Genomic DNA, 15,818 nt, shown 5'->3' with positions numbered 1-15,818 from the left:
GTTTCTGGTCCAGTCCCCAAGGTAAAGAGTTTTAAAGAGGGATTGAGCATGGGCCTACTCCAAGAGACAGTGTGGACAAATCACCATGTGTGATTTACATTAACCAGACCTGGATCACCTTGTACACCAGACTTGGAAGGCTGTCTACTTGGCTCTAACCGCAGCCTAAAAACACATCATTGATGTATGACTGAAATAAATGAAAACCAGCTATTTATGTATACTGATTTTAATAAATTGTACAATTGTAAAGTTAGCTCATTCACAGTGAACAGCATTTAACCAATGTCTAATAAAGGGTGTGAATGTACTCTAATTCAAAGAAACAAGGGCTTTTCAAGAAGACTTTAACATTACATTGCTAAAGGACAGGCTTCAGTCAATGTCCATCAACAGTTTTAGTTCTGAAAAGTTTAAGGCGTTGTAGAAAATATGTGAAATAAATATGATTAGTGAAGATAATGTTTTATCTCCTCAGAAAACATGGCTAACTATACCTTACACTGCTGTATGTATCACATTTGAGTAATTATTACTCCAAACAAAAATGACAAAAGTAAAAAAACAAAACAAGTGGAGACATTTTTATTAATTCTGACGTACACTGTTGTCAGTTAGAAAAGTATGAGGGTTACACAGTTCAAGTTACTTCCATGTCTTATCTTGTGCAAACACTAGATGGTGTGTAGGAGAGGTCTTGGAGAGGAACAATATTCAATATTCACGAAACCTCCAAATGTAGGAAAAAAAATAAGTGCATTTAAACCTATGAATTGATCACTTTTGTAGTATTTATTGATTTCCCAGCTTCATACAAACTGGATGTTGAGGCATAAACATAGTACATTTCAACAAAAATATAACCAATATTTACAATTATTGTATTAAAAATACAAAAAAACTACCGATACGTACTCCACCAATTGTCTTTTTAAAAGACATACAGGTCAAAGTAGTACAAGAAAGTATGAGAAATCACCAGTTAAATATACACTTCTCACTTGACATCACACATCAAACCAAGTAGCAGTTCTACCTACTACAATTATCTTTATGCTTGTACATTGTTGTGCAATGTTTTGTTTTTCGAAATAGGACTTGGCCTGCTAAAGAGTTGAAGGAAAGTGAATGATGATGATGCATGTTACCACTGAATTACAAACACATTCGACAATCTATTGGCAGCCATAGAAAAAAATGTATCATGAACAAAAAACATGACAAATGATTATAGTGTAATGACAAACCACAGTGAAAAACACTGCACTCGTTTATTTCTACTTCTCAGTCTATAGTTTTACTACTGATCAATGTGATCAGCACAACTCAGTGATAAAATAAGTGACACTTTCACAATTTGATTACTAATAATTCTGATTAGCAGCCATCAAAGTTAATTATTTAATCTAGGTAACTTCCCCACTGGAGTAAAAAACAAACATATTCAATAACCTTCAGTCAATTCCAATGATGTTGCGAAACAGTGGGTAACAGGTTTGTTCTACGCTAGCATTGCCTACTCATATGTACATCCACTGATCTTGATGCCTGTAACAGTGGAGGACTTCTCTAAGTGGCTTTGCAATGACGAGGAATGGATGTCTCCAACAGCAAGGTTGGAGAGAAGGTTTATTTTAGTTCATTCTCGTGTATTCTAGTTCAGTCTTAAAAGGGCAATCCTTAGTTGAAACAATAAAGCATTCAACACCGCCTCAGTTTTGCTAAAAAGCTGAGCCTGGAGAAATGTAACCACTCAAATGAATAGACGGAGATATGTATGCAAGGACTGACCAATCAAGATATCAAAATTAGTTTTAAGCATGTTTTTCAGGCTATACAATGTCGGTTTACATTTCCAAACATTGAAGTAAAACAAGATTCTATTTTGGGGTATGATGGGGATTGAAAGTTGAACTAAGTTCATGAGGCATTTATAAGTTATATTCTTCAAGAATCAATGGATATATATCATTAATTTATAAGTCCAAAAATGGACGTAGCAACAGCAGATTGCAGCACCACTGAAAGATCCGAGACTCCATTCACCTCTATAGGATTCAAGCCTTTGGGGTGCATAACTCAAACACGTCCCCAAGTTGGTTCATTTTAAAAACAGGTATAAATCACCTCTGTACTTCTCTTTCAACATCACCATTAGGGACAAGACTAAGCCAATATAAATCTCACATAGTTGTCCAAAACAATACTGTCTAAATATAGAATGAATATAAGTCACCAGGTGACCGTCCAGTTTAAAACCTGGATGTTCCTATCAGAGGATTCATTGCTAAATATACAAGCTGACATTTTTTCCAATCTCTGAAAGACTAAAACGCGTGTGGGCAATGCTTCCTGCTCTGGCCCCGTCCCTCCCCCAAGGCAGGCTTTTTTGAAAGGGAGGCGGCGGACACTAACACAATCCTTTAGGCAAAATTGAAAAAAACTGACCAGACCACAATGTGTCTGGTGATAACTCTCATCAACACAAATTCAAAGATGGAGCATTTTTGTTACCTACATGATGACATTCACCTATACGTTTCAACCGGAATATAGCAAAGAGTTTGATTTAGCTAGAAGCTCAGCTATAGCTGATGCCAGCACCAAGAGGGCAGATGACAAACACGGATGATGCCACCTAGCTAACTTGAGTTAATCTTCTGAAACACGTATTGCCGACTATCATACCTGTGTTACAGTGGGGGGGATATTTATTTGATGTTTGCCAACTTATGTAGCTAGGTAGCTAGCTAGCTTGCCAGCCTAGCTAAACAACTATAGGCAGCCATATCTATCACTAAAAATAGAAGGGGTTTTACAATCGGAGATGGGACTGGCCAACGAGCTAGGTCCAGCCAGATGGGACCGGCTAGACAGGTAGGGCCACTGCTACGCCCCCCACCGTTAAACCTGTACATTACTGTATATTACCTAGTACTTAAGATGTGGCTGGTCGTATTGGAAAAAGAGACCGATATCCAGGCCAGGGTTGGGAATGGAGCCAAACTGCCACTGCTAACTGGACAGTCACAATGAGAGAAATAATTTTGGGTAACCAACAATTATTTCTCTCATTGTGACTGTCCAGTTAGCAGTGGGGTGAAGCCACCACCAGGTCATATCTAATATGTGAATGACCAGATAATACTGTAATTAAGGAATAAAACAGCCTTTTGACAGATTTGTCATTCCGAGTCCATAGATGAGACTTGGGTATAGCCTCTTTTACCCCCAGAGTGCAATAGTTCTGGAAAGAAATCCTTAAGAGTTCAAAATCGATCAATGTTCTTTTATTAAATCATCATTGTCCGTTTTGTTCACGTTTTATAAAGTAGAAAAAGAAAAAGTGCAGACAAAGCTCAACACGTCATGATGCTGTGTGTAAAGTGAGGTGGGGTTGGGATAATGGTCTTGGAAAGCTGTTCCAGGACACCTGTGTGTGTTTGAGCGTGGTTGTCATGCGTCGCCGTATGTTTTTCCAGCAAAACAGTTTGACTTGTTTTTCTTTTTTCCAAAGTGCCAGGCATTGTATCTTTCTTTTCTGTCTCTCCTTCTTCACAGTATTTTTTTCAAGCAGGGTTATTCAACCCCTGATAATGCTTTAAGGCAGGGGAGGGAGATGAGCAGAGGAGTCCACCAATCAGGAGGGAGAGTACGATGCAGGAGGCAAGCACGTACGTACTGGATTGCTTTGTCCATCCATCAGTGTCTTTTTTTCCGGCTCCATGGAAGCGACTTCAAGTCATCCAGCAGAAGACAGTTCTCTCTCAGACTGCTGATACCTGTTCATCATCTGAAGAGAGAAAGAAAAAAAATAGCCATGTTGGTTACAAAGATGTTAAAACCCTGTGAAAGAATTACAGACAGAAAGCCCCCACAACATCACTAACTGGCCTTTATGTGAACTTACTGTACCATGGTCTACTATCAAAACTGAACAATTTGCAAAAAACGACAAACATGAACATTAAAAGTGAGAAAAACATTGACACAAATAAAAATTGGTGAGCAAACCTAACAACTTGTGCCCCCAGATGAATGCCATTCAACACAGCGAGTGAGGAGCTGACGCCTGATGAGCTTTGGTCCAAGCATGATGACATCATGCACATGAGATGCCGTGGTGGGTTTGTGCTAGCCTGGTCCCAGATCTGTTTGTGCGGTCTTGACAACTCCTCAATGCCCATTCCCCATAGGAGTTGGCAAGACAGTACAAACAGATTTGGGACCAGGTTAGGTTTGCAGTGGATATGAGGGTAGTCTGTTGTTCCTGGTGGGCATGCATGTTATCATTGGTATAAATCAGTAATTTACCTCAGCCTGGGGGGGGGCTGCCCTTTAACCCGTACACTCATCTCAGGGCCTGGTTGTCTCTGGTGTTGTGTGTGCCACTGTCTTCCTCAGAGCGACTAGTTTGGGAGACAAGGACTCACCCTCTTCCTCCTCCGGCTCTTCATCCTCGTCTGGCGAGCGGGTGCGGTGGAGCCCATGGCGCTTTGTAGTTCCGGAACCTGGGTGTTGTTGGGCCTGGTGGTGATGCTGGGAGTCAGGCGACTGGGTGACCATGCGCGAGCGCTGCAGGGCCGTGGAGTAGTCGGGTGGGCGGCGGCCAGAGTGGGATGGGGCCGTGGGCGGGGGTGGCGACTGCGTCTGGCCCTCACTGAAGTCAGAGATTGTCAGGGCAGTGTAGCCTGGCGGGGTGGGAGGGGGCTCGCGATACCGGCTCTCCTTTCGTGCTAAGGGGGGTGAAAGATGGTGGGGTAAAACGCAATTAACATTTTACGCGTCTGCACTAGAGGTCGACCGATTCTGATTTTTCAACGCCGATACAGATACCGATTAATCGGCCAATTTTTTGTTGATTTATTTGTAATAATGACAATTACAACAATACTGAATGAACACTTATTTTAACGTAATATAATACATCAATAAAATCAATTTAGCCTCAAATAAATAATGAAACATGTTCAATTTAGTTTAAATAATGCAAAAACAAAGTGTTGGAGAAGAAAGTAAAAGTGCAATATGTGCCATGTAAGAAAGCTAACGTTAAATTCCTTGCTCAGAACATGAGAACATATGAAAGCTGGTGGTTCCTCTTAACGTGAGTCTTCAATATTCCCAGGTAAGAAGTTTTAGGTTGACGTTATTATAGGAATTCTAGGACAATTTCCCTCTATACCATTTGTATTTCATTAACCTTTGACTATTGGATGTTCTTATAGGCACTTTAGTACTGCCAGTGTAACAGTATAGCTTCTGTTCCTCTCCTCGCTCCTCCCTGGGCTCGAACCAGCAACACAATGACAACAGCCACCCTCGAAGCAGCGTTACCCATGCAGAGCAAGGGGAACAACTACTAGAAAGCTCAGAGCGAGTGACATTTGAAACGCTATTAGCGTGCGCTAACTAGCTAGCCATTTCACTTTGGTTACACCAGCCTCATCTCGGGAGTTGATAGGCTTGAAGTCATAAACAGCGCAATGCTTGACACAAAACGAAGAGCTGTTGGCAAAACGCATGAAAGTGCTGTTTGAATGAATGTTTACGCACCTGCTTCTGCCTACCACCGCTCAGTCAGATACTTAGATACTTGTATGCTTAGTCAGATTATATGCAACGCAGGACACGCTAGATAATATCATCAACCATGTGTAGTTAACGAGTGATTATGATTGATTGTTTTTTTACAAGATAAGTTTAATGCTAGCTAGCAACTTACCTTGGCTTACTGCATTCGCGTAACAGGCAGTCTCCTTGTGGAGTGCAACGAGAGAGAGGCAGGTCGTTATTGCGTTGGACTAGTTAACTGTAAGGTTGCAAGATTGTATCACCCGAGCTGACAAGGTGAAAATCTGTCGTTCTGTCCCAGAACAAGGCAGTTAACCCACCGTTCCTAGGCCGTCATTGAAAATAAGAATGTGTTCTTAACTGACTTGCCTAGTTAAAAAAAAAAATATATATATATATATATATATACACATACATTTAAAAAAAAATTATACCCAAAAAAAAAAAAAAAAAAAAAAAAAGAAATCGGCAAATCGGCGCCCCAAAATACCCATTTCCGATTGTTATGAAATCGTGCCTAATTGATCGGCCATTCCGATTAATCGGTCGACCTCAAGTCTGCACCACACACTCCATCCAGAAAAGGTGTTGGCATGGAGATCTACATGTGGACATCTTTCAGCTGACATGCACTTCTCTCCATGGATGAACACAATGCAAAAATGCATACACATGTGAGCAGGGTTTAGCATTTTCAGAACATTCTAAAAATATGACCTTTCATTAGGAACCTGTTAATTTGTTCAGGAACAGGTATGGTCACCATAACATTAGGACCAGGTATGGCCACCCTAACATTAGGAACAGGTATGGCCACCCTAACATTAGGAACAGGTATGGCCACCCTAACATTAGGAACAGGTATGGTCACCCTAACATTAGGAACAGGTATGGTCACCCTAACATTAGCCTATGAGGACAGCTTAACCCTTCCATCAACACAACAGACAAACAAACATTTCAGTGGTCAACTCACTGATAAGACCCTTGTTGCCGGCGGTGATGGGCGATGGCCTCCCGTGCTGCTTGGCCTCGTCAGACCCCATGGACGTGATACTACTCGTCTCCGGGTCAGCGTTCACGTCTTTCCCGCCTCGGCGTTTAATCGTGCCTGTGTCACCCTCCGAGTCCTCGCCCCAGTACGCTGCAGAGGAAGATGAAGAAGAGGCCGATGCCCAGCTCCCTCTAGCCTGAGACGCCCACATTCCAGAGGGGACCCCTATAAACGCTTCAGGCCCCCCGGGAGGATGGACACCCACGCTGACCACACCACCCGGCCCGAAGGCCAGGGTCTCCCAGCTGCGTCCCTGTTGCATGGTCTGGATGTTGTCGTGGGAGCCCGAGGAGCACGAGGTCCAGGAGCCGCGGCCACTGTCTGCAGCATCCAGGGAGACACGGTCCCCTTGGTCCTGGGTCAGCTCTTCAGAGCTGGGAGATAGCACCGTGGCACAGGTATACAGACCCCGGCAGTCCTGCATGGATGAGTAGGAACTGTATGTGGGGTTGGGCGGGGGGGGGGGCAGAGAGTTAGAGACAAGCTATAACTTTACAATTGGAGTTAGTGATTAGAGGCAGGCTATACATTTACAATGAGGGTTAGAAATTAGAGACAAGCTATACCTTTACAGTGGGGGTTAGCGATTAGAGACAAGCTATACCTTTACAGTGGGGGTTAGCGATTAGAGACAAGCTATACCTTTACAGTGGGGGTTAGCGATTAGAGACAAGCTATACCTTTACAGTGGGGGTTAGCGATTAGAGACAAGCTATACCTTTACAGTGGGGGTTAGCGATTAGAGACAAGCTATACCTTTACAGTGGGGGTTAGCGATTAGAGACAAGCTATACCTTTACAGTGGGGGTTAGGGATTAGAGACAAGCTATACCTTTACAGTGGGGGTTAGGGATTAGAGACAAGCTATACCTTTACAGTGGGGGTTAGCGATTAGAGACAAGCTATACCTTTACAGTGGGGGTTAGGGATTAGAGACAAGCTATACCTTTACAGTGGGGGTTAGGGATTAGAGACAAGCTATACCTTTACAGTGGGGGTTAGGGATTAGAGACAAGCTATACCTTAACAACTGGGTTGTTAAAATAAAGAGTTAGGATTGAATCTCTTCCTTTTTCCATTTTTGAAATTAACGCTCATCACTGTACTTAGCTGTTAAAATAGGATGTGTACCAAATACTACATTTTCAAGTTAACCACTCAACAATTTTATAACTAGGGTACATTACCCCTTTAAACAAAGTTTTTGGGATGATGATCAATAGAAATGGGCAGTGTTGGTTCATACCCGAGGCTGTACTGGTCCGGGTCTGTCGTAGCCCTCCTCTCCAGACGCACCCCTCCAGCGTGGGGGTCTCCCACCCCGCCGGAGTGCCTGAGCCCCCTCCTCTCCTCCTGGGCCATGTCAAAGGAGGAGTTGCTGACCAGGCTGGAGCGCGATGAGATCTCGCTGTGACACGAGTCTGAGTAGGCATCTCCTGTTCTGGGGTAGCCTGGAGAGAGTAGGGGGGGTGGTCCATTAACTGACTGATCAATCATTATTAAACCCTTTTCAGATCAGCAGATGTCACACAAAGTGCTAAATGATTCCAATCTACTAATATAATATAATATAATAATATATGCCATTTAGCAGACGCTTTTATCCAAAGTGACTTACAGTCATGTGTGCATACATTCTACGTATGGGTGGTCCCGGGGATCGAACCCACTACCCTGGCGTTACAAGCGCCATGCTCTACCAACTGAGCTACACAGGACCAGGGGTTGTGTTCAGAGGATCGAATCATTTAGAACCTCTGAACATGGATTTACAGCTGGCTGGATGGGAGAACACATAGAAAGAGAAGTTTCTTGCAGCCTATGAACCTAACTGCACGTCGAAAACAAAACCTCTGACCTCTCAAATCACTACCATCACACTGCACGCCAGATAACTTACAGCTTGAACACGGCCGGTCAAACTCTGTGACCTAATATGAAAGGAGAAATTAAGATTCAAGGAAGCCACAACACAAAGCCCACAATCACCTAAAATCAGCCTAATAAAAGGATTGGGGAAATACACAGCAAGTCCTAGCTTTACAACAAACTCAGAACGTGCTTGGGGCAGTGATTCAATCGAGAGAAAAAAAATGAAGATCCTCACACCTTTAGCTTGGAGTCACAGAATGACTGACATTTCAAAGCAATCTCCATTCACACACACCAAGAACCTCATCTCAAAGCCAGAAATCTCATCAAATTACTCTGCTCTCTAACATTCTGGGCACAAGTAATTGGAAATTGAGTGTTCTGTGAAATTAAATCATTGGCAAACCAACCGCGAGCTACCATTCAGAAAATGGAGGACTGATCTTCTAAGTCAGATGGCCTAACGTCAAGTCAGTTCCTGAAACCCACCCAATAATAAGTGAATTACTTTTCACCGGTGGACCGAAGTGCTTCTACCGGCTTCTAAACACACAGACATGAATCAAGCGGAGCCCATATATCTTCTGAAGCAACGGTCATACTACTAGACATCCCAGCAGCAACTCCGCTACTAAGACAAGCAGGGCGACAGACAAGCCCGCAGGACCCCCTATATACACCGAACAAAAATATAAATGCAACATGTTAAGCGTTGGTCCCATGTTTCATGAGCTGAAAGATCGAGAAATGTTCCATATGTACAAAAACATTATTTCTCTAAGATGTTGTGCACACATTTGCTTACATCCCTGTTAGTGAGCATTCCTCCTTTGAAAGATAATCCATCGTGTGGCATAAGCTACGAACAACGAACACAATTGTTTTTTATCGATGGCAATTTGAATGCACAAAAATACCGCAATGAGATCCCGAGGCCCATTTTGACCCACATCTTTATTCCCAGTCATGTAAAATCCATAGATTAGGGCCTAATTTATTTATTTCAATTGGCGCATTTCCTCACTTGAACTGTAACTAAGTAAAATCAATGAAATAATGTTGCGTTTTTATTTTTATTCAGTACATATACAGGTCCCAACCACTTCGTATTTGTAAGATCCAACTGGGTCGTGTTCATTAGGGCATGCAACGTAAAACATTTTATTTCTTAGTTTCCAGTTTCAAGTTTTAATGTCACATGCACAAGTACAGTGAAATGCCTTCTTGCAAACTCAAAACCCAACAATGCAATAATCAATAACAATGTATTACTAGAAAAAAAGCACAAGGAATAATAATATAGAGAGTAACTAAGCATACTATATACAGGAAATACTTCAAAAGTAAATTCCAATACTATATTTACATGTGCAGGGATACTGGAGTGATGGAGGTAGATATTTATAGGGATAAGGGGACTAGCCAACAGGATATAAGATAAACAATAGTAGCAGCATCGGTGTATGTGAGTGGTGTATGGGTGTGTAGAGTCCGTATAAATGTATCTCCATATTATGTGAGTGAGCGGGTGGTGGAGTGAGTGTTTGTGTGCATGTGTGTTTGAGTGACAGCATGGGTGAGTGTGTAGGGCCCTGTGAGTGTACATAGAGTGCAAATATTGAAATAAAAGGTCTAGGCCAGCAGCGTCTGTTTAGGTCTAGGGCCGGTCTGGGCCAGTCCCAGTTTACCTGTGGCTGTCTGTTTACTGGTAAAGGTAACCTTCCGGACACTTTGGCCCTTCAGTGTCCCGAGCCCTGCGTGCAGCAAGGCAAAGAGACATCACACACAGATAGGACACAGGACAGCATCACGGTATGTAAGGAGTGAGGTAGGTAGGGGTGATTGATCGCCGATTCCAATATGGAACAGTGTAGACAGTCTAGGCAGACACATTGCATATGCTCAGAAAGACAAAATGGAACCCTTTACATATCCTTTCTCCCCTCGTCTATAGGAGAGACACACGCTGTTTAAATTTGATGAGATGTTCACAAAATGTAACAGATTTTGACTATCACTAATGTTATGATATATTTGTAAATAAAGAAGTTGAAATATCTTGGGTAGATGTTCCTAAAACAGATTATAACTATATATGTACATATTATAAAGTATAAAAGGCTTAATCATTATTATTTTTTAATCATAACATCATGTTTGCATATGTTTTATTATACTTGTAGTGTGTACTAGATCATATCGGTTGAAAAGTATTTTTTTCTCAGACATAAATAAACAATTCCAGGTGAAAGCCAAAGGTCATAGCTTTCTAAGAGGACACACACACACTACTACATTTATAAAATATTGCCCTCCTGCTAGATTTATGACTAAAACCATAGCGAAACACTGCAAGCTCCGTCAGCTCAACTTTCCTTTTTCATGGGTCACAAGAAAACACTTTCAGTATTCCATGGCCCTAAAAACCTTGATTAACCGTTGCTACATCAGTATTATTATGACATCACAGAAGGCTGAACTGGTAGTTTCACTATGACCACAAGGTGTCAGCAGTAATCTTCTAAATCTCTGTGTGAGTGAGAGGGGCACTGGGCTGAGGTTGGATTGATGGGATTATTAGCTTACCCTTCTTGGGTGAGCTCTGTGGTGAGGTGGGCGGGGAGGAGAGCTGCGAGGTGTTGTTGGATGTTACAGTGTCCTCAGTCTGACGCTTGCTGGCCTCCTCTGACAGTGACAGGATCTTCTTCAACGACTGAGGGGAACTCGTTCCTTCAAAACAAAACAATAGCCAAAATTAGCGTTGTGGAGTCAACGTCAATGGTGGGGTTTTAAACATAGCCATAGCCTACATTGTCTGGTGAGTTTTTAATCCTCACTTGGCCAGATGGCCTCTAGGTGGTGCTCAAGTCACAGTGAAAGGAGAGGTAGAACTACAGAGGTTGTATCTATTGTCTAAGAATTTAAATGGATGGAGAAAAGCAAACTTGGCAGAGTGGATACTACTGTAGCAACACACTGGAGCACAGCTACATGAGTCTCCCTCCACTGGAGGTTCTTCAAGAAATAATTCCCACTTTCCACAGTTTTCTTGAATCCTGAATTACACGTAAAGATGGAATCCTCAGTAGCCAACCAACCACCGCTGGTCGCCCCCGCCGGTCGCGCCCACCACCGCCGCCGGTCGCCACCACCACCGCCGCCGGTCGCCCCCACCGCCGCCGGTCGCCCCCACCGCCGCCGCCGGTCGCCCCCACCGCCGCCGCCGGTCGCCCCCACCACCACCGCCGCGGTCGCCCCCACCACCGCCGCCGCCGGTCGCCCCCACCACCGCCGCCGCCGGTCGCCCCACCACCGCCGCCGGTCGCCCCCACCGCCGCCGGTCGCCCCCACCACCGCGCCGCCGTCGCGGTCCCCCCACCACCGCCGCCGCCGGTCGCCCCCACCGCCGCCGGTCGCCCCCACCGCCGCCGGTCGCCCCCACCGCCGCCGGTCGCCCCCACCACCGCCGGTCGCCGCCGCCGGTCGCCCCCACCACCGCCGCCGCCGGTCGCCCCCACCACCGCCGCCGCCGGTCGCCCCCACCACCGCCGCCGCCGGTCGCCCCACCACCGCCGCCGCCGGTCGCCCCCACCACCGCCGCCGCCGGTCGCCCCCACCACCGCCGCCGCCGGTCGCCCCCACCACCGCCGCCGCCGGTCGCCCCCACCACCGCCGCCGCGGTCGCCCCCACCACCGCCGGTCGCCCCCACCACCGCCGCCGCCGGTCGCCCCCACCACCACCGCCGCCGGTCGCCCCACCACCACCACCGCCGGTCGTTGTAATATCATATCGGATGTGGCTGATTCACCATTAAGGATTCCAGCTTTAACCCTCAACCTAACCCATGTTTAGAGTAGGATAAAAACTTCAGCAAAGGCCAGTTTCCTAGATGCAGATTAATCTTTAGAATCTCCATTGACAGTGTTTTTTAGTTCAGGAATAAACTTAATCTGGGTCTTTGGGAATCCTGCTCATAGCGGCTAAACTAGCGTAATGCCACACTAGAAGCAACATTGTGATCAGGTACGTTTTACCTGAAATTGAAATAAATCTGTTTTCCTGAAAGGAAACACACAGATTTGTATGCTGTCGGGAAAGAAATAATGTACTATAACGTATATTTTCAAGCTTATTTTCCCCCTTAACTTGTGCAAGTTCTTACCGAATGGTGGCAGGTCCTTGACGGGTACTTTCTTGCGTGATGGGTAGAGAGCCACAGCAGGCACCTGGAGGGCCTGGTTGCCCTTCTGCAGCTGGCCCCTCTGCTGGCTGGCAGCCCTGGACACCACCGGAGACGTGTCAGGCCTTTTACTGCCACCAGCATTCTTGGGCACTGAGAAATGGTTGAGGAGAATGTGGTAAATACTACCAGTGAGAAACCGAGTGTTGGCCACCTGGATCACTCATATGTGCATCAATCACATGATGATGGAGGGCCCATATTGCAGTTTGATATCCCAAGTGTATGTACTCCCACACTAAGTGCGAGACAGAACGCAATCGTGTGTGTGTTGTCCACAGCATGTACTCGCTCCACCACTTACGTGTGTTGATGGAGGGCTCACACTGCAGCGAGAGGGTCTGCAGCGCCTCCTCGTTGGTCTCCAGGCTGAGGTTGGACAGGAACTGCTTGACCCGGCGGGCCATCTGGGCATCCTCGTACAGCTTCTTGGCGTTCAGGAAGGAGCTGCGCCTCACCCGCTTCTTGTGCCCGCCCGTCTGGGTGACGTCTAGCACCGCCGCGTTGGCACTGCCCTGGCTAAGAGAACTGGTCACACGCGTGCACACACACACGCGCACACACACACGCGTGCACACACATACACGCGTGCACACACACACACACACGCGTGCACACACACACACACACACACACACACACACACACACACACACACACACACACACAGGCGTGCACACACACACACACACACACAGGCGTGCACACACACACACACACACGCGTGCACACACACACACACACACGCGTGCACACACACACACACACACACACACACACACACACACACACACACACACACACACACACACACACACACACACACACACACACACACACACACACACACACACACACACACACACACACACACACACACAGAGAGAGAGAGACAGAGAGGAAAGATCGTGACCACCATCAGACTATGACCATGTGTGTGTACTACTATTTAGGTAACTGTGTGTGGGGGTACTATTCCTGGAATGTAGCTCAGAGGAGGGCCGTTTGAGAGGCAGACATGCAGAGACTGAGGCTTTGGGGGCATTCCTCTCAGCCCCAGAACATTCCATGCATTCCAAGGAAGAGGAGGGAATAGGGGGTCAATCAGTCAAGAAACAGGGGAGGTGTGTGCGTGTATGTGTGTGTTGGGGGTTCAAATAGTGATGATAGTCAGTTAACATTTCTGTGGTCTAAAACCAAAGTAGCTGTAGTGAAATGCCTTTTCATCAGAACCTATGGTACATCCAGAGTACATGTATAGTGTGGTGGAATTGAACACAATGATTGTATTGTAAACTACTTCTCCTTGGCCACTGATGTACACCAGGGGTTCCCAAACTCAGCCCTGGGTGCATGTTTTAGATTTTACCCTAGAACTATACCGCTTTCAAATAACCAAAGCTTGATGGTGAGCTGGTTATTTGATTCATCGGTGTAGTGCTAGGGGGAAAAACATGCACCTGGGGGGGGGGGGGGGACAGGACCGAGTTTGGGAAACACTGATGTAAAGCATGACTAGTTTGGCTGTCCTAATAGAACTGAAAACCAGATGGAATTTTGGCATGCTGTTTTTGTTAAGTAGGTGGGAAGACAAAGTAATCACTTTTGCTAGTTCATGGATTGTGAATTGCATGGGATGCAACATCGCTATATCAGTTTTAATGAGTCATTGAGAAATATTTTGGAAGAATAAAGAAAATGTGACTTGAAACTAGCAAAAGTCATGATCTTTTCCATTTCTAAAGAACATTTTACCAGAGCCAAGCAGTGTTAGAAGGGTATGAAACAAAACGGGTTAGTTAAATCAGCACTAAATAACAGGTAAGTAAAACCAGCACTAAATAACAGGTAAGTAAAACCAGCACTATTTAACAGGTAAGTAAAACCAGCACTATTTAACAGGTAAGTAAAACCAGCACTATTTAACAGGTAAGTAAAACCAGCACTATTTAACAGGTAAGTAAAACCAGCACTATTTAACAGGTAAGTAAAACCAGCACTATTTAACAGGTAAGTAAAACCAGCACTATTTAACAGGTAAGTAAAACCAGCACTATTTAACAGGTAAGTAAAACCAGCACTATTTAACAGGTAAGTAAAACCAGCACTATTTAACAGGTAAGTAAAACCAGCACTATTTAACAGGTAAGTAAAACCAGCACTAAATAACAGGTAAGTAAAACCAGCACTATTTAACAGGTAAGTAAAACCAGCACTATTTAACAGGTAAGTAAAACCAGCACTATTTAACAGGTAAGTAAAACCAGCACTATTTAACAGGTAAGTAAAACCAGCACTATTTAACAGGTAAGTAAAACCAGCACTATTTAACAGGTAAGTAAAACCAGCACTATTTAACAGGTAAGTAAAACCAGCACTATTTAACAGGTAAGTAAAACCAGCACTATTTAACAGGTAAGTAAAACCAGCACTATTTAACAGGTAAGTAAAACCAGCACTATTTAACAGGTAAGTAAAACCAGCACTAAATAACAGGTAAGTAAAACGAGCACTATTTAACAGGTAAGTAAAACCAGCACTAAATAACAGGTAAGTAAAACCAGCACTATTTAACAGGTAAGTAAAACCAGCACTATTTAACGGGTAAGTAAAACCAGCACTATTTAACAGGTAAGTAAAACCAGCACTATTTAACAGGTAAGTAAAACCAGCACTATTTAACAGGTAAGTAAAACCAGCACAAAATAACAGGTTAGTAAAATAAGCACTAAACCAAACAAACGAGACATCAGAAATGAGGGAAATCGCATAAATTGGGCAGAATAAAATAGCATGGAAAGATCGGTCACCAAAACTTACCCTAAACTCCTCCATTTCTTCTTCCTAGAAGGGATAGCCATGAACAGTGAAGCGTGGAGGGCAAAGAGTGGACGGAGAGAGAGAAAGGAGGGAGACAAGCTTAGACAGGATAGACCACTAAGAGCCACCAAGATGAGCAAGGTTACCAGAGGCCCACAAAAGAGAGAAAGAGAGAAACATTGATAACAAACAGACACTCAATAGTGACATGGCAGCATGGTGGACATGCAAAGTCACACACACTTTCACATGAGCAC

The 15,818-nt window shown here is 44.6% G+C and overlaps 1 protein-coding gene across 13 annotated transcripts in view; it reads right to left on the bottom strand.

Moving 5' to 3' along the window:
* Positions 1-570: 570 nt before the first annotated feature.
* The window catches only part of LOC123993519 (rap guanine nucleotide exchange factor 2-like), a 157,443-nt gene continuing 142,195 nt past the window's right edge, over positions 571-15,818 (bottom strand). For 10 of the 13 annotated variants that reach the window (XM_046295737.1, XM_046295739.1, XM_046295738.1 and 7 more), the window contains 8 exons: positions 15,562-15,585; positions 13,046-13,269; positions 12,664-12,834; positions 11,087-11,230; positions 7,875-8,079; positions 6,551-7,065; positions 4,315-4,736; positions 571-3,793 (listed from right to left, as the gene is read on the bottom strand). In XM_046295737.1, the coding sequence (XP_046151693.1) occupies positions 4,357-4,736; positions 6,551-7,065; positions 7,875-8,079; positions 11,087-11,230; positions 12,664-12,834; positions 13,046-13,269; positions 15,562-15,585 (1,663 nt within the window). In that variant the 3' untranslated portion in view covers positions 571-3,793; positions 4,315-4,356. The remainder of the gene's footprint in view (positions 3,794-4,314; positions 4,737-6,550; positions 7,066-7,874; positions 8,080-11,086; positions 11,231-12,663; positions 12,835-13,045; positions 13,270-15,561; positions 15,586-15,818) is intronic. The other 3 variants (XM_046295741.1, XM_046295746.1, XM_046295745.1) reach the window with 2 other exon arrangements.

The sequence above is a fragment of the Oncorhynchus gorbuscha genome, linkage group LG13, assembly GCF_021184085.1.
Source record: "Oncorhynchus gorbuscha isolate QuinsamMale2020 ecotype Even-year linkage group LG13, OgorEven_v1.0, whole genome shotgun sequence".
Taxonomy (NCBI): Eukaryota; Metazoa; Chordata; class Actinopteri; order Salmoniformes; family Salmonidae; genus Oncorhynchus; species Oncorhynchus gorbuscha.
This window is presented reverse-complemented; position numbering and strand designations above follow the sequence as displayed.